The sequence below is a fragment of the Prorops nasuta genome, unplaced genomic scaffold (genome assembly GCF_024137725.1).
Source record: "Prorops nasuta isolate Cenicafe-Biocafe unplaced genomic scaffold, Cenicafe_Pnas_1.2 PNAS00021, whole genome shotgun sequence".
NCBI classification, from domain to species: domain Eukaryota; kingdom Metazoa; phylum Arthropoda; class Insecta; order Hymenoptera; family Bethylidae; genus Prorops; species Prorops nasuta.
In genome coordinates this window covers 1,646,907-1,670,123 of record NW_027116818.1, presented here as the reverse complement: position 1 = coordinate 1,670,123, position 23,217 = coordinate 1,646,907, and the positions used below count along the sequence as shown (strand labels likewise).

At 41.6% G+C, this 23,217-nt stretch overlaps 2 protein-coding genes across 3 annotated transcripts in view; one reads left to right on the top strand and one right to left on the bottom strand.

The window, feature by feature from the left end:
• Window positions 1-131: 131 nt before the first annotated feature.
• Window positions 132-2,513, bottom strand: CCDC151 (Coiled-coil domain containing protein 151). Its single transcript, XM_066739823.1, has 10 exons — window positions 2,420-2,513; window positions 2,212-2,333; window positions 1,979-2,131; window positions 1,821-1,922; window positions 1,572-1,757; window positions 1,387-1,502; window positions 933-1,295; window positions 702-846; window positions 444-602; window positions 132-351 (listed from the first exon to the last, which is right to left on the bottom strand). The coding sequence occupies exons 1-10, from the start codon at window positions 2,511-2,513 to the stop codon at window positions 148-150; spliced, it is 1,644 nt and encodes a 547-aa protein (XP_066595920.1). The 3' UTR covers window positions 132-147.
• Window positions 2,514-3,610: 1,097 nt separating this feature from the next.
• Window positions 3,611-23,217, top strand: part of N (neurogenic locus Notch protein) — a 161,909-nt gene continuing 142,302 nt past the window's right edge. For both annotated transcript variants that reach the window (XM_066739891.1, XM_066739890.1), the window contains exons 1-2: window positions 3,611-3,938; window positions 21,711-21,786. In XM_066739891.1, the coding sequence (XP_066595988.1) occupies window positions 3,848-3,938; window positions 21,711-21,786 (167 nt within the window). In that variant the 5' untranslated portion in view covers window positions 3,611-3,847. The remainder of the gene's footprint in view (window positions 3,939-21,710; window positions 21,787-23,217) is intronic.

Here is a 23,217-nt window from a genome sequence, read left to right as displayed (position 1 = left end):
TCATATATATTAATCTGATGCATTAAAAAATAGCTATCGGGGCAATTAAGAAGATGGTAAGTTTGAATTAAGATCATATATATTTATTAATGTTCCTTTATGCTAAATGCATGTATACCCGAATAAATTCTTTGAATAAAAAATGTCTTATCGTTTAAAATGGAAGCCTTTTCGTCGGCTTTTAGTATCAACGAGCAATTGAGCTTGTCTTTTTAAAATATTTCTCGTTGGCACTTCTTCTTCGTCTTCGGAAAATGGAATAGCGAGTGCTTGTGAAGTAGGAAATCTCGGGAAAAGTGCTTTTCCCTCGAAACGAATAAATGATGCACTGCCAATGGATACTGTTTCAATCTATAGTTTTCAAAAAGGTACAATATATTTTTATAACACCATTGTCATATTCATAAATAATAAGCTTTGTAAAGAAAGAATAGAAACAGTACCTTATCGGCTGAAATTTCCTCAAAAGTATCAAGAAATTGGTCAGAATTACTACTAAGATTTATGACACTTTCCAATTTCTCGTTTAACACTTGAGTAATTTTTAAGGAGTCCTTTGTCTCGTTGGAATCTTCCAGAATAGTACCAGATATTACTGTTTCCTGTAAATCATTTCTTTTTCAAATAGATTTTTATACTATACAGAGAAAAATCTTGTTTACCAAATACAATTAATAAACAAAAGATTGTTTGACTGTTACCGGAATTTTATCAATAAGCTGCCACAATGACCGAATAATATCGTTCAGTAGATTTTCCACTCGTTGCTTGTTTAGATCCGCCGTCTCTTTTCGAAGCAACTGCTCTGTTATTTGTTTACCAAACCTCTCAACCTCTTCAGTGTCCCTTCAAAGAAAAAGCGAGCAGTTATGAGAAAACTTGCGACGAATATAATCTTGTCTATTTTTTATCGCTTATATCGGATGCCTTACTGGTCAATATTTTTAGTTTCAGAAAATTTTAGAGATTCAATTGCAGCGTTCAGCTCCTGTCTCGTTTTCTCTAGTAGCATTTTCTCTTTCTCCGTTATCGCTCGCATGTTTTGCAGGCTTTCCTTGGTCGCCCGCTGACCCAGAAACCGGTTCAGGACGTCCTCAGACCTGGTTACTCCTGTGGCGCAGCGTAGCTTGCTAAATGCATCCTCCAGCCGCTTCACTTCGTCTTCCGAGCCATCCTTTTCCAAATCCGCCGTGCAAATCTTATCTCGTCTTTCCAAATTCGAATCTCTTGGCCGTGACAAAAATATCAACCGTTCCAATCGCTCTAACTCTTGTTTTCTCTCGTTTACTCGTCGCCTGTAAAACATTTTTCACTTAATAGATTAATACTTTTTAAAATTACTTTTTTTGACTATACGTATTTTCATATATATTTTTATTTAAAAACCTATAGTCTTGGTTCATTTGGTCGCGTTGTGCACTACTCGCGGCTAATTCAATTTCTTCCTTTGTCAACGTCTCCTGCGTTGCATCTCGTAACATAATTGCTTCTTCTTTTACTCCCTCATAAATCACAATTGTTTGATGTTACAAAATATGTACATGTGTGCGTATGTTAATCAAAAAATTTACCTGTAACCGTTTGATTTCATTTTCCTGCTCTTTGATAGAATTTTCAAGCTCTTTCAGAGAAAACGAGTAAGAAACTGATTTCTCCTTCAGTCCAGAATAAACAGATTTGTATTTTCTTCTTACTATATCGGCTTTTATTTGCATCATTCTTAGCTTCTCCAATTGTACTTCCAAACTTATAATTTTCTACGAAACAGATCATCTCGTACAATAGGCTACTTACCAAGAATCGGTCAAATGCAAACATACTTTTCTCAAAGAATTCTCCAATCTTTTCTTTGCTAGTTTTTCCAGCTTACCACTCATGAGTTCTTCGAATTCTCTCAATAAAAGGCACAGTTTTTCTCGATGCTTGATAAAAATTACATTGTATCAATAATTCAATCGTTATTAATTAATAGACTTACCTTGTTTTTCCGATATTTAATTAAATCATTTTTTTTCCTTAAGCGTATATTGTCCTCGCTTAACTTGAAAATCGCCTCTTCCAAACCACATTTTTTAACATAAATTGCATATTTCTGACTGATCGTAGCTGCACGCTCGGCCGCTTCATCGTTCTAAACAAATGTTTTTCTAATAATCAATCTGTACTAGTTTGTAACTTGTAAACGCAAAATTTCGCAAGGAAATGGATTACATTTTTTGCCATTGCATATTTTGCGTATAGATTTTTAACTTCCTTTTTGAGATTAATAATTGTCTCAAGATTTTCATGCTTTTTCGCATCGTTCTCTTCAAAATTAGCTTTTCTTTGTCCCTCTGCATAACGGGAAGAACGATTTTAACTTAATTTTGCAATTTTCAGAGCATTTTACCTGAAACGCGATAATTGTTATTTAACAAACCTGATAATTGAATCTTTTTTTTTATCTCTATTATTTTTTTATTTAAAACTGTGAGTTTACTGTCCATAACAAGTGGCACAAGTTTATACGACATGTTTTAACGATGAACGAGTACTTGCGAATATTGATAAAATAAGTTGCGTTGTCTTGACGACGTTCCAAAAAGATTATTCCATTCTTTCATAGTTATGACGATTACTAAAAATCGACAACTAGTTTTTGTTGTTGTTATAATTTTTTTTATATTGTAGAGGTACATTATAATTATAAAAGGTTCCAATGTTTAATTGTTTAACTATATATAGGCTATATACAATGCATGAATTATTATTTGAAATAAAATATGATTCTTCGTAATGGATTCGTAGTACAAAAATATATTACATGACATGACGATGGCTGCAGATGTTTACAGTTCGATGATAAGGTTAATGGTTTCATTAATAAGGACTAATGGTCATCTCGTGTTTACGGTCGCATCTGGGTATCTCTCCCTACAGTAGTGTGTGTACACGTTGAAGCAAAGAAATACAATTCTTAACGCTTTCTTGCTAAATAAATATAATAAAATCAATATTTTTCATATTTAAAATGTACGTAACAATGATCTTAAAACATAACAATAGGTACTTTCCAATAAGCCTAAAAATCAGCACAAGTGGATACAAATGTAATTTGTGGCATGTAATGTACCATTTGTGTCCGATTGTGTCGATTTCTAGGCCAATTGGAAAGCTTCCAATATTAATAAAACCATAGAAAAAAATACGCGCGAAATTACTATTTTCTACAGCTACACGTACTATATGTTATAAAATCGACCGTTCTCTGCGTAAAAAATAATCATTTTCAAGTACATAAAAATATGTATCTCACGCTTTCTCTTTACGTATTATAACAATGATAGGTTATATATATATATATTCGATTTAAATATTTCAATTCTGGAAAATTCAAACGGGCGTTTTAATCCGCCGAGAAGAAAAAGTAGTTGTTAGGTTGCATTGCACTATGCTCGCGTTCTGATTGGCGGGAATGGCCGGCCCGTGGAGCTATACACTTTCTGTTGGCGTAAGAATACAGCGCTGAGGGGCAAATGCGCGCGCAACAGGGAACTACTTTCAGCGCGTGAAGCGAACAATAGTGATCCCAGAAGTGTTTCGGACGCGGTCGTGTTCGTGTACGGTTATCCTATGCTTTTTTTTATCGTAGTAGGGCGCGCGAAGGTGAATAAATCGCTGACGGGAGAGGCATAGGAAGCCGCGGAAATATCCGGAGGATGTGCGCGATCAAGTGAGACGGTACGGAGTAACTTTTTGCAAAGTGCAACGAAGTGTTGGTTCTTGTCAATCTTATACAGTGTGTGCGCTCTGCAGCCTCCGATGAGTGTGTGTTCGCGCAACGTGTGTAGATAATTTTGACGGCGTCATGTCGTTGCCCAGCCGAAAATTGGATTACGTACGAGCGGCTGGGGTCCTCGCAATTCTCCTCGTCGTTCTCGAATTACCCCAAACATCCGGTAAGTACAAATTTCCCACTGGTAATCGCGCATGTCACCTTCCGCACTTCTGGCACATGTCGCTAGGCAACAGGTCTTAAAACGACGCCGAGCGCCGGCGCATTAAACTCATCCAATGTACGAATTCCTTTTCTCGATTTTCGAATCTCGTTTTAGCATTGTTCGCTGCACGTAACAGATATCGGGCCTCGTCCAAACCTCCGCGACAGGATCGTTGCTTGAATTTACATTAGTATTCTACGCTGCTGTCGGACATTGCTGTGCTCGGCAGGGATACTACCTTTCTCAAAAATATCGACTGTTAGTAGCTTTCTGAAAGAAACACTTCATCCCTCGTATTTGGCCACTTTAACAACTAGTTTTTCTTCGCATAGCGATCAAACGATTTAGCGAGTAGCCACTGCGATAAAAAATTAGTACACGTGTTGGAAACAGTTCATCTCGAAAATGAACTATTTTTTTTTTTATCGTTTTGTAGATTCGATTGCATTCGATGAATCGTATATTTTGTATGTATGAGGTAATGTTACACGTAGAAACGAAAAAGTGGCTTAAACACACGTGGTGGAGATGCCAGTTCAGTGGCTGCCAAGCTTATTGCTCATTGAGGCTGTATACATGCGGTAGTTGGCAACCGCTGAGGGACAGGTGCCCATCCCCCCTTTCCAGGAAGCGAGCATTCCCCCTTGTGCGCGCAAATATTCTCGCTCAACGTTCTCCTTCTAATGAAATCGAGTAAAACGCACTGTTTACAATATAGTTCCCCCCCCCCCCCCCCGAATTATAAGCAAAAAATGATGCAACGAACTAAAGCGTTATAAGAGTTGAACGTTTTCTTTGTGAAGGTTCGTGACGTAACGCTACATCGGTATACGTCACATATACACTGAAAAGAGCAGAGAGGAGCATCGTGTTAGCTCGTGCGAGTGAGAAAGAAAGTAACAGCTGTTCAGGAGGGAGTTATTGGTTGATTCATTTATTCCTTTCGTTCGGTTCTTCGGCTACGCTCGTTTCGCTACTTACTAGCACGGGGGAGATGAAAAATTCTACAACTTTAGTGTTAGATAGATGGCGCTGACTGCGTGTCGCTGCCTGTTCTCAGGCTTTCTCTTCTCTCTCTCTCTCTCTCTCTCTCTCTCTCCTCGAAAGCGAGAACCGAGCGTACACGACGACGACACAACGATACTTTTAACGTGCTTTCACACGAATCGCCGAGCATTTAATTTCGCGCACATAAAATTACTCCCATCGCAATTGAGATATTTCTGCGTACCGTTAGAAAGGAATCTCTGGAGCAAAGTGACCGCTGGGCCACGTGTGTTTCAAGAGTATCTCTCGCGGCATCTGCTAACTAAAAGGGCCAGAGATATCTGGAGAACATTTGCATTGGCGTAAAATCGCTCTTTCGTGGAGCGCAAACCGCATAATTAAGGAGTCGTGGTAGTATCGTGCATACGGTAGCCATACCGAAGCGTCGCATCCTTGCCAGGCGTGTTCCCCGAGATCCGTCGGTAATCCGAAAGCATCGGCGAGAATCGGGGATTGTGCCGTCAGTCAGTGTTCGGAGAGGAGTAGTAGTACCCTTATAAAGCATCCGGTTGAAGTATTTTTTACTATAAACTGTCTAGGGAGAAAAGCTTCGCCTAGACGCTACGGAGACTCGACAAAATTCACCCGTCCATCCATGCTGCCGGAATCAAAGCTCTCTTTCATCAATTAGCCTTTGAAGATGGTATCGAGAGTGTGGAGAAATGCGCAATTCTTGCAATTCCAATGAAACGTTGTAGAACGATGATTGGATTAATTTTTCACGCAGTCAACGGAGCTTGCTAGTGCAAGACACGGTTTGTTGGGTAGTATTACGTGCTTGCGCGACGGAACAATGGGGTAGGGACTATGCGTGTTTACGTTGCATTAAAGCAGTGTTTTCCATTCGAGCCTCGTATATAAAACCGTGCGTTTGCTCCGCGAGGAAAAACCAGCAAAATTCGAGTCTCTAAATGGTTCGAGTGTTTATACTGAATGAGTAAAGTAACACATTACACCGTTTCGCAATAGTCCTTGAAGAAAGTTATTGCGCAGGGAGGACAGCTGCTCAACTCCGCCTCGGGGTTCGAGCCTGCACCGCGTTACCGCTGATTTTCTCTTTTTTCTCGTGGATTTTCCGGCGCTTGGCGTAATTTCGTGAACCATGCGAGATCTCGATAGGTATCTGGAGAATGCGTAGCGGTGGTCAATTAAGTCGATACGCTAGACGGGTCTGTTAAGGCTGGTTGATCGGGCGAGTGATCTTTGTCCTCCTCGCTCCCGCCAGACTCGGACCTGTCTTTTTTTATGCCACGATGAGCAATCTTACACGTGTAATTGCATCGATAGGAGTCGTTACGCCGTTTGACCGCAGCTATGCTCACCGAGCGCGTCAAACCGTCTTAATTAAATTGCGATCTATTTTACCCTGAAAGAACCTTATCATCAAAACTCACGTTTTTTTTTTTAGTTATACATTGCAGCAGATGTAATCGGAAAGTCCGGAGTTTCGCTGCTAGGCGATATGAATGCTCCAAGTTTCTCGCGAGTCTTTTTCAAACCTTGGATTTATGTATGATTATAATGAGTATTGACTCTTTACAGAGATGCCGGTTTATCGCTTTTACAGCCAATTTGAGCCTAACACAATCACGCATCGCATGTTGCATTCTTGACTCAAAGTTTATAATGGACATTTTTTAGTAAGATGAAAATATTTTCGGTAATGGGATACGTTTTATTAAGATACCGACGCACTTGTTATTTTTCGTGAAATTCTTTGGAGAACTCCCGATTACAAATGCTACGAATAATTTTCAAAGGAAATGATGAATTACCGATAGAAATTCATGAGAGTCTCATTATCTCGTGTGTGGACATCGATTTGCGGTACTTAATTATTCGTAATCGGTAATCGTCTCATTGCTATGCTCGCTGTAATTGAAGCTCGAAGACGCGTAATTACTATTTCGTAATGCACCGAGGAATTAACGGACCTCGGTGCTCTCGTTTCAGGATGGTCTTGTCGAGAATGCTCTTGCTCGTTTTGTATCGCCAATTAATTCCACCAGCCCTCCCAAATGCCCTCCTTCGTCCTATAGATATTCCGCCGAATGCTTTTTACAGTTGGATTCACATATCGTGCAATTAAAATTAACCGAAATTACACGCTCGCCTGGACGATATCACCGTCCTGTGACTTTCTTCGCCGCATAATCTAGAAAATAATTGACCACTTTTTCATCTTCCCACATCGCTCCCGATTCGGATAATGGGAAAGCGATGATATGAGTACTGGTATGTATGCATGGTTCATTCGCGAGGGAAAGAATATTTTCTTTCCCTCGCTCGGAGAGTCTCGTTAATTCGATATCGGCGCTCGTGAGACGTCGAATCGCAGTGAGCTGAGAAAAAAATATCTGTCACCGGAGGATGGAATACCTTAATGTCCGAGCAGAGCGAGCGCGGCAGGTGCGAGATACGTAGATTATAGCCAATGACGTTTTCGCCGCGCGCGTAACTCGTTTATCCAGCACCGCCGCAGTCACCGCCGAAAACACCCCTCCTTTATACGCTCGGAGAAAAAAACGTGCATTTTCCCCGCGGGTTTTCGAACGACGAATGAAATCCTTTTCTCCGACAACTCTTTCATTTTTAACCTTATTACCATTGGATCTCGCCAGCGATATTCTAACAATAGAATTCGCAAGAAAAACAACAGACGATCGAGCAGGATAAATTTACCCGCGTGTAATAGATCCACGAACCAATCGCCTCGTTCGTTCAAACTCGAATCAACGTGTTCAACTGACACCTTTCTCCTCAAGTTCGAGCCGGTTGATAATTATTATCCGTTCGAATGGCTCGTTCGGAAGCAGAATCACGAGATACCTCCTAGGCTCCGCTGGTTGCATATACCTGTCCTCATCATCATCATCGGTATTACACGGAGATTGTTACTTGGAATTAAAGGGGAACGCTTTGTTTTCTCGTACAGAGTGAACGGAGAATTTCACCATGCGTGAGGGGATTGGTTGAGAATCACTGTTGCGAGCGTCGGTATTTAACGAGTGGTGGAGGAGGAGGAGGAGGAGGAGGAGGAGGAGGGGGGGCAGTGCAAGGGCTGTTACGCAGGAGAAGAACGAAAACCCCCTAGTTTCCGGTGTCAGCGATGCACTATAGCTATAGCTCCATGACGCAGTTCCTTTCGGTCCCTCTCCGACCTCCTCGCTGCTCGCACACGTTCGAGCCACGCGTCGCCGTATGCGTGTGTGGCTGTGCGCGTTTGCGCATGCGCACCGTCGCGCGTGAACCATCTCTCTCCTCGCTTATCTCGATTTTCTCTCTTATTCTTTGTTGTGTACTGCCTAAGCGTTTAGATCCGACACTCGGCCACCATACTTCTGTCCTTTGTGTGTGTACACGCACACATACACGAGGAAACTTGGATGAATAAACCGCGACAATATTTGACTGTTGCGTGCTGTTACAAATCTGCCCACATTCTGATTCCTCTTCTTCTTCTTCTTCTTCTTCTCGCTCTTTTTCTCCTTCGCAAGGAACGTCTTTACCCAGAAATTTTTCCGGATGTGGGTGGAGTTTCGCTTCTTTTACGGCTATGGCTAAACCTGTTTAGTCATTATATTTCGAGAGGTTACGCTCGGCTTATTCCTGGAAGTTGTTCTTCGACCAAATATTAAATATATTGGGTCTACCCGTTTCTTAATTGCGAAAGCACGAGTCGTTTGAGACTTTCCTTGTAATTTTTGTAAAATAGAAATTTAATTCTCAGGCATTTTATTCGGGAGTCGAAGGTCACGCATGTGGAACAGTAGCGAGATTCGCTTGAAATAAATTTGGCGAGGGTGAAACTTGATAAGCTTGATTTTTTATCGGGATACTTTATACGGGAGATGGTATGTGAGAGGGATCGCGTTTGTTTTGTTTACTTCGAGATATACAAAGAAATTGTACAGGTTTGGTAAGTGTGTGTGTGTGTGTGTGTGATGGAATTGCGAGGAAATCAAGGGTTGTCGTTAGGAGAATCCAAAGGGTTAGTTTTGCCATGCTCCTGTCCATTGGAGGTACTTGGATAGTCCAGAAGTGACGCTAATAGGATCCGCGAGCGAGGCGTTCACACCGTTGATCTTGCTTATATTCGCTGCTTCTTGCAGCCCTATTATCGTGTCATTTGATCCCAATGTGCCAGTGGCAGAGCTCTCCGCAGTGAACGCTAAAAAAAGACAGTAAGAAAGCAACGTTTATAAAGTGTCGGGTATCGTTATTGTACGTGTCTCCTCTTCGAAAGACTGCTTTCTTATATACTTTGTCCACTTGTGCCAAGCATTTTTCTTCTTAGCAAAACTTGCTTTACCCACACGGAGAAATAAAAACTGTTTGAATCAACTAATTCTTTTTTCCGATGCAGATTGTTTCGAGTCTTCGTTGAAGGAAACGCACAATGGAAGAGAGTAAAAAGTGTTAAAACTTGGAAAGTGGTAGCAGGTTCTTGGATTTCCTTAATCGCGTATCGGCGTGCATGTAATACAAGATTGTACAAAACCGAAGTTCACGTCACTTTCTTACGTGACGTGAATCACGAGTGTTCTCAGAGTTCGATTAGACAAATTCTACCGTACATACTTACGTTCTATTTGGATTTCTAAAGTAGCTTTTTTCACCAGTTGATTGGAGAGAACCACAGGTTCTATATACTATACAGAATATATAAAATGTTGCATTTGAGAAGTTTTTATTCGTCAAATAGAAGCAGCTTGAAAATTGGTCCGGTCCTTTTATAATTGTCCCGATGAATGCATCTGGTGAAGCATACAATCCTCGTATCGAATGCATCCGTCTTTCTGGTTAACTGTACTTTTATTCGAAGGATCTTGAAGGATACTTTTAACGCCTCGTCGAATCGCACAGTCGGAGAGGTTCCATTCTTATATACACTATGGATACATGTATAGGCAGTCCATTGATCGAAGCGTATTCATTAGAAGGTTAACCAGCAGATAATTCATGATTCCCCAATGAACTTGCTTTTACGCCTTTGCTCGTGTCGAAGAAATATATACCGAAATGATGAAATACTTAATTCAAAACACATGTCAACTTTGTCCATTGATGCATGCTTAAATATTTTTCTCGCCAAGATTTGTACAATCTTATCTCTCACGTAAAAGATTGCGTTGCTTTGCACAAAATGCAGAAAGTCTCTCTTTGTCCAATAGTGGTAGAAAAATCTTCTTCATATGTATATTTTCTTAAAGTTGAAAAACACTACAGATAATAAGTCTTAGTCAATTATTTATCGCGGTAAACACTCGTCGTAAATCTTGATTGGTAAATAAGAGAGTTTGGGGATATTTCCTCGACGCGCATTAAAATTTCTGATGTAACGGTGATTTCAATGATCGTAGAGGACATGTTTTCTGAGAAGTCGAAGGTAAATTACGAGTTTTGAGGATTGGTTTTTTGCATGGGAATAATAGGAATAACAATCGAGCGATAAATCTCTATGAAAGGACGTGGTAATACGTAAATAAATGGTTGGTTGGTAAGAGTATAAAAAGAAAGATTTCTGGGAGTTGGTGGGTCGATGTCGATGGAGCGGATAGTAGATACGGTATATGGGGTCTTTCGTGTAATGTAGTGCAAGGTGGTGCTGTTTGGAGAAGGGACCCCGAGCAGATGTTTCGCTCGTTCCGTAGACCGCTACGGGGGCCCTTCTCAGGGATGTACAAAGTACCGAAGAATCGATCCTATCACGCAGCCTCACAGCTGTGTTTCTTCTCGATGGACATGGAAATATTTTTACTTTTTCCATTTACCATCGAAAAATACCAAAAGCTATTCAACTTTTTCCAATATCTTTTTCACGAATTTTAAAAAATAAGAGCTAACTAAATACGCGTCGGTATTTTTTAAATTTCTTTATAAAATCACGTATCGCGCTGTATAGTAAAGCCGCGCGCACTCTGGTAGGTAGTTTCGGAAACTCGATGCTCTCTTGCGGAGCAACGGCTATAAATCGCGCGATAGACGGCCAGTGTGAGCCATTTAGTCGAATCTCCATAATGCCCATTATAATACAATAGGGATCCAATATCGAGCTATTTCCAAAAACAAAGAAATTGAGTGTGAAAAGGGGTTGGGAGGGGAGGGGGGGGTGGGGGGGGGGGATCAGAAGGTTCCGAGGCTCTGCAAGGGGCCTTAAAGCAGATTCTGCTGGACGCGAAGGCACTGGACCCCAAGGGCTTCGCGAAAGGAGTCAAAACAAAAGCCAGATATACGACTGCGTGACTCTGCTACGACATTCCAACGGACCCTAAGGTCCCCTTCAACCTTCTCCACCAAAATCGACTTTGTTTGCGAACCCTACCTTTCACCTTTTTTCCACCCCAACAACAGCTTGGAATATTCTCCATCGCCATTGTAAATATGATAACTTTACCCTCTTCTTTCTCTTTCATTCTTAAAACGTTTCTTTTTCCCTCCGGAAAATTACCTCCTTATCTCTGAGTCCAGTAAAATATTCTGCATTTTCGTTATAACGGTCGGAAAATTTTATCGAATAAAGCAATTCTCCGATATAGACTTTCTTAATTAAAATAATCACGCGAAATATAAATAAGAAATATCGAGCCAGCCTACTTATAACCGACGTTTGTTTTTTATAAACGGATGAGGGTGAGGAAAAAGTGAATCCGCGTCGAATGCTTCTATCTCAGTGAATGTTTTACGACGCGTGGCTGGACCAGCAGTAATGTAAATGGAAGTGGGTTGGGAAGAAAGTAAAATAAAGATTTTTCCTGTGAAATTGTAACCGTCGGTGGTAAAGTTTACTACTATTGTTGCACGGTAGAAACAGCACGCTCTCGACGCGCTACGCGAAGTCTCTGGAGTTTTAGCCGCCGCAAAATGGAACATTTGGCAAATCGCTAGCGCGCACTTGCGGCAGAATGCAGTTACACCTTCGTTGTTGCATGGCACGGTTTATACGTTCCCGTTTTGCCGTAAAAGTCCGCCGGTGAGTAAATACGACAGTCATCTGCGACGCCCATCGCTCTCCTCCTCCTCCTCCTCCTCCTCCTCCTCTTCTATCTCCTTCCACGTCCGCGCGCCGCCGCGGCTCGCGTATTTTTCTCCCCCGGCGCAGTCTCGCGCGAAAAATAAACAAACAACTTGCTCCGCGCCATAAAAACACTCGCCGTTCTTGCACTGTTTACACTTTTTTCTTCGACGTTCCTTCCCCGAAGCTTCTCAACTTTGTTATTAATCGATCGACCGACCCTCGGGCTCTGTTTTTCTTTTATTTTGACAGTTTTCAACGGAAAATCTCGATTAATCTCCAACGCAGAGTGTTTTTGAGGTAATAAGGCCTGAAAAAGGGAACTGTGAGAGAGAGAGAGAGAGAGAGAGAGAGAATTATGGGATAAATTAGTTGGTAAGTTGTCCGACGAACTCTACACGGTATGCACATAACGAATAATTGCGCAAGAGGTGCACGTATACAGCTTGAACCTTATTTGGCCAAAGTAACTGCGTCTCTAGTACGAGTCTCTGTCGATTGCGAAATACTTGAGATTTAATGAAGAAAAAAGAGCAAACCACGCAAGTACGTGCACAATTCGATATTAATCGGATCTGTACGATCGTTCCACCAGTTTTTCTCTTCTCCAAAGCTACATAGTTTTGGTTTGCTATGCTTCTCTCGATCAACGGAGCTTTCTAAACGAGTTGCAATTTTTAACGTAAATGTTAAATTAAATTGACAAATAAATTCAACAATATATATATATATATATATATATATATATATATATATATAGCACGTTCATCTTTTGTCTCTGGATTAGCGACGATAGTAGCGTCGTGTAATCGCACTCGCAGGAATATAACAGTGCTTTTATGATTTTCGATAAAGAATCGGTATATAAATATATGTATACGTATATAGATAAAAAGTCGGGGGAATTCGCTAAGAGAGGCTGTTGGGTGCCGTAGGAAAGCTAGGTCGTAAATAATGAAGCGATTGGGAGGAGATAAGGATCGCATCGGGCTTTGAAAAATCTGAATAAGTCGAATTATAAATAGTGTGGTGTGTGTATATAGAAAGGTTTGAGAAATCAATGCAAAAGTTGTTGCCGTTGATTTATTCGTGCAATTTTTACGGTGCCCGGGCTAATTTAGTGGGAATTATAAATAACGTTATAATGGCGCTTGGCTGGTTGATGCGTCGGCGGCTCGGTCGGTGGTATTTTCTGGCGCGAGCGACAACGACGACGGGAGGAACGAGACGCTCGCTCGCGCAAAGCATAATGAGCCAGCGCGCGCGGATGCTGCCCGCAGCAGGACCTGAATTCACGTAATTGTGATTAATGGGCCTGTTAATGCGAGGAGCGAGCAACCGTCTCGAATCGTGCGATGACGTCGACCAATCTCTCCCTCTCTCTCTCTCTCTCTCTCTCTCTCTCTCTCTCCAACCCTTCACGCCCAGCTTCTGCCTCCTGTGATTCCTAAATAATATGACAAAAGCAAACCCGAGAATGCAACCTCGAAACCCTGCTTCTTGCAAATAGAAATGATTTTGCACTTTTGCCACGTGGTACGAAAAAATAAAGATGACTCTCTTGGGATCAATGCTTTTAGGTTCTGTAAATTGATCCAGTTACTTGGCTAAAATCCACTAATTCCAATGTTTCTCACCGGAACATTTATATCAAAAAGAATATTGTGCTCGGAGAGAATTAATTTTATTCCACAGCTTGGTTAATGTCGAAATTTCATTTTACTCTTTTTCGCTTGAGCGATTGATAGCGTGAAATTTTTCAATGCTACACGCGTGTAACGTTGATAGGATGAATCGGTAAAAGTGGTTGTTGGTAGTGTTTCGCGAAAGTTATCGATACTTTTCGCGTCATTAACAGCCATTCGCTTTGCATTCTGGACGAGAGAGAGAGAGAGAGAGAGAGAGAGAGAAAGAAAGATAAATTGACCGGGCTTCGTACAGTGGATTATTAATAAAATGTTGAAATAATTGTATAGGATTTTAATTGGTATTTAAGTGGCCTCGGATTAATTATCGGTGAAATTCGCGCTCACTGATAAATCTCACGGATTGGGTGGCGGCTCCGATAGAGAGAGAGAGAGAGAGAGAAGGAGATTGTACGTGTGCGTTTATACGTGTATCTCACAACTGTTTTTTTTATTTTGCTGTCTTTACTCGAGCAAGGATCGTAACATCTAGATCGCAGGGGAGTTTCGGATTTTTCTTGGGCCTCGGCATATATCCCACACGCACGGTGAAATTCCCGTGTCGCATATCACCACCCGAATGATTGACGAAGCCGATAACACGAGGAGACAATTTGCTCGCGTTATAATGACGCGATCGCGACGTTATCTCCGCTCCTCGCTCGAATCTTCATCGATCGTTCCACAAACTGTAAAACAATTTTCTCGCGATATCTCCTGCGTCGCGTTGATATTAATTAATTGCCTCGTGATTCGTCTTGCCTTTGGTCCACTCAAAAATTCATTCCATTGATTTTTCCGCAACAAATTCTTCGATATCTTCGCTGTAGATTTTTTCCATCAGCTATCAATATTGATTGGTAATTTGTTAAATTCCGATGCTTCTCGTTGGTTATATTTTTCTTGCATTTTCTACGGCGAAACTCCGCAAATTAATCTTGCGCCAATAAAACAGGTGGACTCTCGGAAAAACTTGTTCAATTTTCCACGAAGAACGATGCGTAGAAATTTACTCGTAATATAACAACGACAGTTATTGGATAAATTGGCATTTGAGATTTCGAACGTGTCAGGTTGTGGTTGTGTGATTCACGCGTGGAAGCCATTGGTAATGGGGGAGGGGGTGGGGGAATTTAGCCGCGAATAAACAATATTTTGACGGGCGTAAAATCAGAAAATTATGCGATTTCGTGGCGGAGGATTAAAGCGCGAGTCGGTGATTCGCGGCGGTGGCAAAGATTGCTCGCAAAAGTCCACGCGAATAAAACTTACTCCCGAGCCCGTGTACAGCAAGCAGCATAAATTGCCTGACGTCTGAATTTCACTGAAGAAAGACAAAAAAAAGCTTAACGTACGAGTATGACAAATGTATATACGTATATAACTCAAGCGTTTTTGTACTCTTACAAAAACATTCTCTTTCGTGGCAGTTCCAAGTTCAACGACACACTTATGTTTCTAACTAAAATAACAGAAACGTCAACACCTTTTTACGGGATTATGTATAACGAGGCACGATATTTCATCGTCAATTATTCGTTGGACGATTGAGCGGCTGGAATTAATACGAGCTGTGTGTCAAGTGCACCAATAAGAGTCTTCTCTCTCATCTGGTTTTTAATTAATTGGCTTGTTTATTGAAATTAATCACGCGATTGTTCCATCGGACAATGAACGCTTGGACTCGTTACGATTATTATTCGAGTATTAAGGTAGTTTTGTAGCGAGACTCTGGCTCGAACGGGAGTGGGCATCTCTTGAAAAGATACCATTTATCGTACTTAAGCATGCCACCTTTTTAACCCGATCGACCTCACAGTTTCTCGAACGCGCATGCAGATGCCGAAGATTTATAGGCAGAGGTCGGGGTAATCACGAATGATGGATTAGTTCAGGCCGGAGTCGAGGGATGGCGCTAGTCTACAGTTTTCACGTCAGCCGCTTGCAAAGTTAATTTACACTGGCTTGAAATTAGCCTGATTCTTCGTCGAACGATTCACTTTAAGGATGAGAAGGGACGACTCGTTCTTTTAATGTAAAATATATTTGAAAATTAATCCTAAAATTGAAGCACAAAGCACGCAATGATTTACGACTTTGAGACCGAAGAGCAAGAAAAATAGTAAAAAGTATTTCGAATTCCTTCGAGAGGATTTAAATGTTTGTAGAGTAGAAGACCAATATATACTTTGCCATTCTTTCATCACGCAAAACATGTTTTTGAAAATACGAGGCGAGTCATGAGCAAGAGTTAATTCGTCGGCAATAGGAATCTGGTTAGAGTGTGTCGAGAGCAGTACGCGCGTTTTGTCCAAGTAGAGTCCATTGACTGTCTGGACCAATCGAAAGGTCATAAATCAACGAATGCGTCCCATCGAGCTCGATGTTCACGCGCCTCCGGCATTTCTGTCCGATGAGAGTTTCATTCATTGATCACTGCGAAAGTTCGAGAGCGCTGCCTGCTCGCTGCTTCATGGCCAATGAGAGCGAACGCGCGCCGCGTGTCTATACGAGAGAAGATCGCGACGACTCATCGTCAGCTTCTCTCTCCTTTCGTATCACGTGTCTCCCTATTTCTCGGAATGCGTACACTCGAGACCACTGTCTTTCCAGAACTCGTCGTTTCAATAACCTATTCTCTCGTTTCTCCTAATCGGTACAACAGTCTCGTTTATCACAGAATTCTCTATAAGATTTCTTCTTTGGTTAAAAAAAAAAAAAAAAAAAACAAGGTATGAATGAAAGAGAGAGAGAGAGAGAGAGAGAGAGAGAGAGAAATTGAAAATAAATATACATAGGATAGTTTTTGTTTTGATTATACGTGAATTTAAGTATTTACACAGGGCGTGACCCGTACATCGGGCAATTGATTCGCTTCAAAACAAAAACAAATGTTTCCAAGGGCATCGACTCGAATGGTGGGCAAGGTCAAACTACGAGGTTTGCCTGGCACTAAGATCCGAGCAATACAAAAATAACAATAAAAATGGAGACACCTGAGTGTGTACGTACCTGTCGTTCCAATATAATTAGTGCTGATTTATAATTTTATTATTTTTTTAATCAAACCTTTTGAAGCTCATAGCTATGAACAGATAGACAATGAAGTGTCGATGGAATTATACGGCACACCGAGGGAATTAGTTCTTTTCATTATACAAAAGAAATGTTTTAAAGAGCTTCGAACCTGGCTGGTGGGGAAGGACCACACCATAAAGCTTTACCTGCGCTAGCAATAAGACCTAAGCAATAAAAGGATAACAATAAACGCGGAGTAAAACCTGAGACACCTGTGTATATACCTGTTACTGCAATAACTAACCTAAATTTATCATTTTTCTTCTCTTTAATCAAACGCTCTTTTAAAATTATTATCAATAAATTTCTCGTATTTTTATCATGTAAATGAATCCAAATACAACGTTTTTCGGGGAAAATCATTTCTACATTAGTTTTATTCCGCAGTTATCAATTAGTATAGAAAAAAAAAATATCCAAATAACGTCGTTCCTGGATTGATTTTCATCCAAAGAACACAATGTTTATTGATAACAATTAAAAAAATTATAAATCTCAGCTAGTTATAAGAGTAACAGGTACACAGGTTTCTCGGTTTTTTTCTGACTTTACCACGACCATTTTATTACTCTAATCTCGTTGTTATAGTCCAGGTAAACCTCGTGGCGCACGGACTTTCCCCACCATCAAACCTTAGATCCTCTCAAAAAAAGCATTTCTTCCAACTTGGAAGAGAACCAATATCCATGCAGAGAGTATACCTCCATTAACACTTCATCCCAACCTCTGCATAACTCCGTTCCCAAGTACGTAATTGGAGAGTCGCATTTTGACCGACATGGAGGATAATCTCGTATAATTCGTGGAAATGGGAAAAACTGGAATAGAGAGAAGCTGGCCTTTTTCCAGCAGAGGCTTATTATACATCGAGTCTTTGCAATAAGCGTAATAAACAGCAGCGCGAGCGAGCGAAATGATATAGTTGCGGGAGAAAGTTGTTATACACACACGGTTAAACAAATTCGCGTTGATAAATTATCGAGTGGCGGGTTCGGGTGTCTGATGGTGTTCCGAGGCGCAAGAGAGCGAGGGGCGCGCTGTATAATTATATTGACCGTGCAATGAGCAATCTCTCTTTCTCTCTCGGGGAAATGGAGAGGGGCGGGGGGGGGGGGGGGAGGCGTATAATCAAGAAACGATTTGGAAATGCGCTCGTGTCGTTTGGAGCGTTGCACGCGTGGGTTGCTATAGAGCCGAGGCATCGGCCATCGGCTCGCCCACGCCCAGACGTGCAGGCTCGATTGCTTTAGTAGTGGGGAAGGAGAGAGAGAGAGAGAGAGAGAGAGGGGGGGGGGGGGAGGCAGCTCTCGGGACGACAACACACGCCCGGAGCCTAACGTCGCGTCCTACGGAATGTATACGACCAAGTAAGCTAACCTCTCGACCGATACAAACCGTGAATCCCCGAGCCTCTTCTCCTCTATCTAATCTCACCCTAAGTACAAACAAAGATTTACCAAGCTGCCCTCGAGTATTATAAGAATCCATCAAAAATACTTATCCTTGTCGTCTTGAGATAATCCCTCGAGAACGAAAGAGAACATTTTTACTCGATCGATAACTCGTTAATTATGATTTATCATCATCCTGCACGATTTTCAGCTATTTTTCTGGAGTGTAGGGAATTTTATTTTTGAGATGCTGGATTTTTGTAAGATTTACGGAACGTTCTGGCTCTTTTTTCGATGGAATTGCTCACGATGGGATAACGTTGTCCGGATGAAGACACGAATGTCGTTTTGGTCCCGTGTAGTGATCCATCGGGAGAAGAATAATAATCCCATCAATTTTCAGATATTACACGCGCGTTGTTTATGGGGAATACTGTCGAAAGGCTTGTGTTAAGTAACGACGCGAGACACGAGTTTCGAGGGGTTTATAGAAAAACATGCGTCGCGTTTCCAGCTCGAGCACGTAAACGCATTAATATATCGCAAGCGTGGTGCCTCGCACAAGGCTTCGCTGCGATTATAAACTCGCGTCCGATACAATGATTTCCTTCACGAGACTAGAATCGTTCACCGCTGGCGCGCGCGCGTTGAGATACGCGAGATTTTCCTCCAGTTGTATTTTAGATTTACGTAAGTGCTTATATATATGTATGTATAACAATGAGGAGATTTTAAAGGTTTTTTTTATATCTACCAAAATTATTTACGCGTTAGTAAATGAATATTTTGTTTGTTTTCTTTTTTTGCGAGGTTTTTTTCCATTGGAAAGGTTGGTGGCGCGTAACAGGCAGACAAACGTCGCGTCGGTCGATTCCTTTCTCGCGATAACCGCGAGCCAGACGCGTTTCACCGCGAAAACAACTTTTCTTCCGGGCATTGTCCCTCTTTCCTAACTCCGACCGGCCCAATTTGTAGCGGAAGAAAAACAAATGTGATTTTCCTTGGACGGAGCCATGGGAGTTTCTCGCTTTTCCAAAGATAGCGAGTGCGAGCGATGCCTCAGTTTGCTGGCACCGGCTGTGACGCAAGCCCCGATGATTACAGCTTTCACGACACAAGGCGTTCCACCATTAGCATGGGCGTAAATTAATATTACAACGCTCAACACTGATTGCAATTGCTTTCCAAGCGCATAATTTGGATTGCTATTGAAATTATTAAAAAAAAAAAAAAAAAAACAAGACTTTTGCTAGACACGTGTAAAAGAACGAGCTGGAAAATTATTCTATAGAGTGTCGGATGTGAGAAACTTTAAATGATTTTTAGATTGCTAAAAAAAAGACAAAAGTCTGGAATTACTTCGAGTGCTGCTGGAACTCTAATTTTTCTGAAAAATACGATTCGTTGATAATTGAGTTGAGCAAAGTTTACACTAGTGCAAATCCAGCTTCGATTCATACTTGGCATTGTTATTATTGGAAGATTGCTCGGTATAGGAGGAATTTTCTCATTAACACTGGTTTAGTGGTGAGGAGTGTGCGTGCTCGAATTGAAGGAACGCGATAGACACACGGTGAAATCTCTTGATAAAAGAGACCGAGTGCGTGTCCGTCCATGTTTGCGAGTGCGCGTCGACGCCAGTGAAGCGTCCACCTCGACGCGACGCGACAGAGGAAGCGGAGGATTTGTCACGAAGGTAGTTTGCTTTAACTGATCTCATCCGTCTTGCTGCGCGCGCGCGCGCGCGATGATTCTCCCAACGCTCTCTCCTCCCCAGCTAGCCCCTGAAACTTCAGCGAAACTTTACAATCCAAGCAACACTCCATCTTCTCCACCGGTAGCCTCGAACCATCGATCCGACCAAACGCACAACTTCTCCTCCACTTAGACTTTTATCAGATTCCGCCATACACGGTGGGGCTCTTTTGCCAAGTCCGCCACTCGCGATACACTCGTTCTTTTCTTTCCGGGGGGGGGGGGGGGGGGGGGGGGGGGGGAAGTGACGTACGGGATTTAAATCTTTGGAAAACAGTGGATTTTGAAGAAAAGGAAACTCGAATGTAGGAAATGCGGGATGGCTGTTTTGCCAAATGGAATCTCAATGTCGATCCCAACGAGCGACTTTCACTCGTAAACTCGGGGATTTTTGCTTCCCTCTCGATACATTTGTTGTCGTGGATGAAAAAAGCTGAAAAGGGAACACCATAATTGGATGTTCGTATCCGAAGCTGGCTCCGTTCGATATATAGAAGCACTCTGTTTTAAAGAAGATATATGTGTGCCATTAGGTTGACATTTTCAAGCATAAAACGACTTCCTTCATCCCACACGTTACCGAATAACGATCTGGCCGTTGCGCGCGCGCGGCAACTTTCTTTCATTAATGCACCCCCTTCCCTCTTCCCACCTGATAACGAGTATTCCACACTTTTATGTATCATTAATTTTAACGATGTCGCCGGCCGGTCTCCCTGAAATCCCGATATAGCGATTAATTTATTATTGAAAAGGCTTCATAAGCACGCGAGAGCAAGCTTGTATATACTAGTCGGATCGTTGTTGGGCCCTTTAACGAATCGTTACAAGGTGCTGCTTAGTGTTACGTTAATCGAACTTTAATCGTACGATTCTCGCCTATCTAAAATTTCCTCATTCACTCGATTCCACCGTAAACTCGGCTTTTCCACCCCGGCTACGTATATATATATACATATATAGTTACAACCTTAGAATATCGTGGCGATCGTTAAAGGGACTTTGTAAATTTAATGGAATTTATACGCGTCGTATACTTATATTACACTCGTGTATGAAACCTTGCAGGCTCGTAGCCGAAATCATCGGCAAACTCCTTAAAGTGTATAATAAGAAATAATTGGAGTATTATTTATTTCTACAAGATTATTTCTTGAAGTATATATATATATATAACATTTTCACCAATTATCGTCTATATATATATATATATATATATTTATTAGATTTTGAGGTATAAATGCTTGCAGGAGGGAATCGTTGGGAAATTCGATGATGATATTCTTGAAGAAATGACGAAGAAGCTGCTGCGGAGGCTCGGAATATTGTTTGGCACTCCGTGCAAAGTGAACTTTCGTGTATCCCTTTTCTGCGGAGGCTCCGGTGCTTTGAGAGGAGCCGAAAGAGAGCTTTTTATCGGAAGATCGTTCAAGGGTTGACAAATATCCCGAGTCGCGATGGTTGAGGTTGTGTAAACCGAGGCAAGAGGACCTACGAAGAGAAGAAGGAGGGTATAAGGGTAGGGTAGGAGGGCATCGTTTGAACCACCCGCACACACATCCTGCTTAACCGTATACGTTGAGCAGCTTGTGAATATAATTTCACACGTGCGAGTGACGCTCGATCGGCGCGAGCCTCGCTCTGCCACTGCTCGCTTATTTCCAGCTCGCCTCGCTAATGTTCTATCGAGCCAGTTTGTCCCCCGCAGCCTGCACGAATTTTCTTCTCAACTTTAACCGTGCATTTTTCTGCTTTTCAGCTTTCGTCTCGTGTTCGCCGAGTCCTTGCAAGAACGGAGGAAGCTGCGTGTCGTTGCGCGAAGAATCTTATTGCAAGTAAGTGCATGATTTTATTTTCTTTTGCGTTTATTGTTATATGTATAGAGATATACGCTTGGATTCCGCGATTAAAAATGTTTAATTTTAAATAAAGTTTGAATTCTGTGTCGAATAAAGGAAAAACTGACGTTCGAATGGGATTTTGAAGGAATGCTTATGATACTTTGCACAGCGTTACACAAATTGGATTAACAGATTTTACTAATTTTGTACGATAAATAAAAACCTCGGTGCAAGAGCTATTATTTTATGATGAACGAAACGTGTGCGACGCGTATCACTAAGAATTTGTCTATAATTATGAAGGAAAAATATATATATATATATATATATATATATATATATATATATAAGAGATGAAGAATACAAGAGGGGAATTTAAAGTTTGAGAGCACTTATCCTATTTAGCTAGATGGCCGAGCAGTTTGACTGGCGAGGTAGTTGCAGAGTTGTTATATAGTCGATGGGCTTCCAGAACTCGAAAAGTCTTGGCTCGTTGAGGGATGTGGAAAGGGAGGAACGAGGGAACCGTACTCTCCGCGTCCTCCCACGCGAACGAGAAGCACTGCACGATGCGAGTGCTCGAAATGAAAAATAGCATCAAAATTTATCGTTCTGAAAATAATACACTGTATCGCGAAAATCAATTCTTTGGTACGCTCGTATATACATGTATAATACATACGTAGAAAAGTAACGAGAAAGGATGATCCCTGCGAGTTCTCATGTGGAAAGAAAAAAAGAAGCTATAAGTGGTGGCTTGGAAAAATCGTATGGTGATTTTGTTGAACGCGTCGGATGAGCTGCGATACAAAAGTGAAACCGCGCTCTCTCTCTCTCTCTGAGGGTCCGAAATAAAGGAGTAATTTAGATGCGTCGTCGGGTCACGATTGCCGACTATTACCACCATTACCAATTCACCTTATGTACCATTCCTCTTCATCCCACGCCATTCTCTCGAGGTATTACGTTCAATCGATGCGATTTGCAACCTTTTATCATCCTGTTGTGACCGAAAAGAAAACAATCCTGTGCGAAACGACTGCAGATTCTTCTCGGTTCCAAATGGTAACCAGCTATACTTACTTTTTTCTCAAGACTTTTATTCGAGCCTCGTCCTTATCAATCGACGCGCCATTCGCAACCTTTTATCATCTTACATTGTCCGACCGTATATATATATAAACAAGACCCGCGAATCGACTGATTATTCTCGGTTGAAAATAGGCAGCCGGTATAATTATTTATCCAAAGAATCATCCCAGGCCTTATTCGTATGCTCAGCAACATTTTTAGCGAGACCTGAGAAACGTCAGAGTCCACGGAGGATAATTCGACAATTATCCGTGACGATCTCGCGAGGCCTTCGGCGCTCACGTCTCCGACGCTGATTATTGGGGCGGTTCGCTATGGGAGCAACGAGCCAAC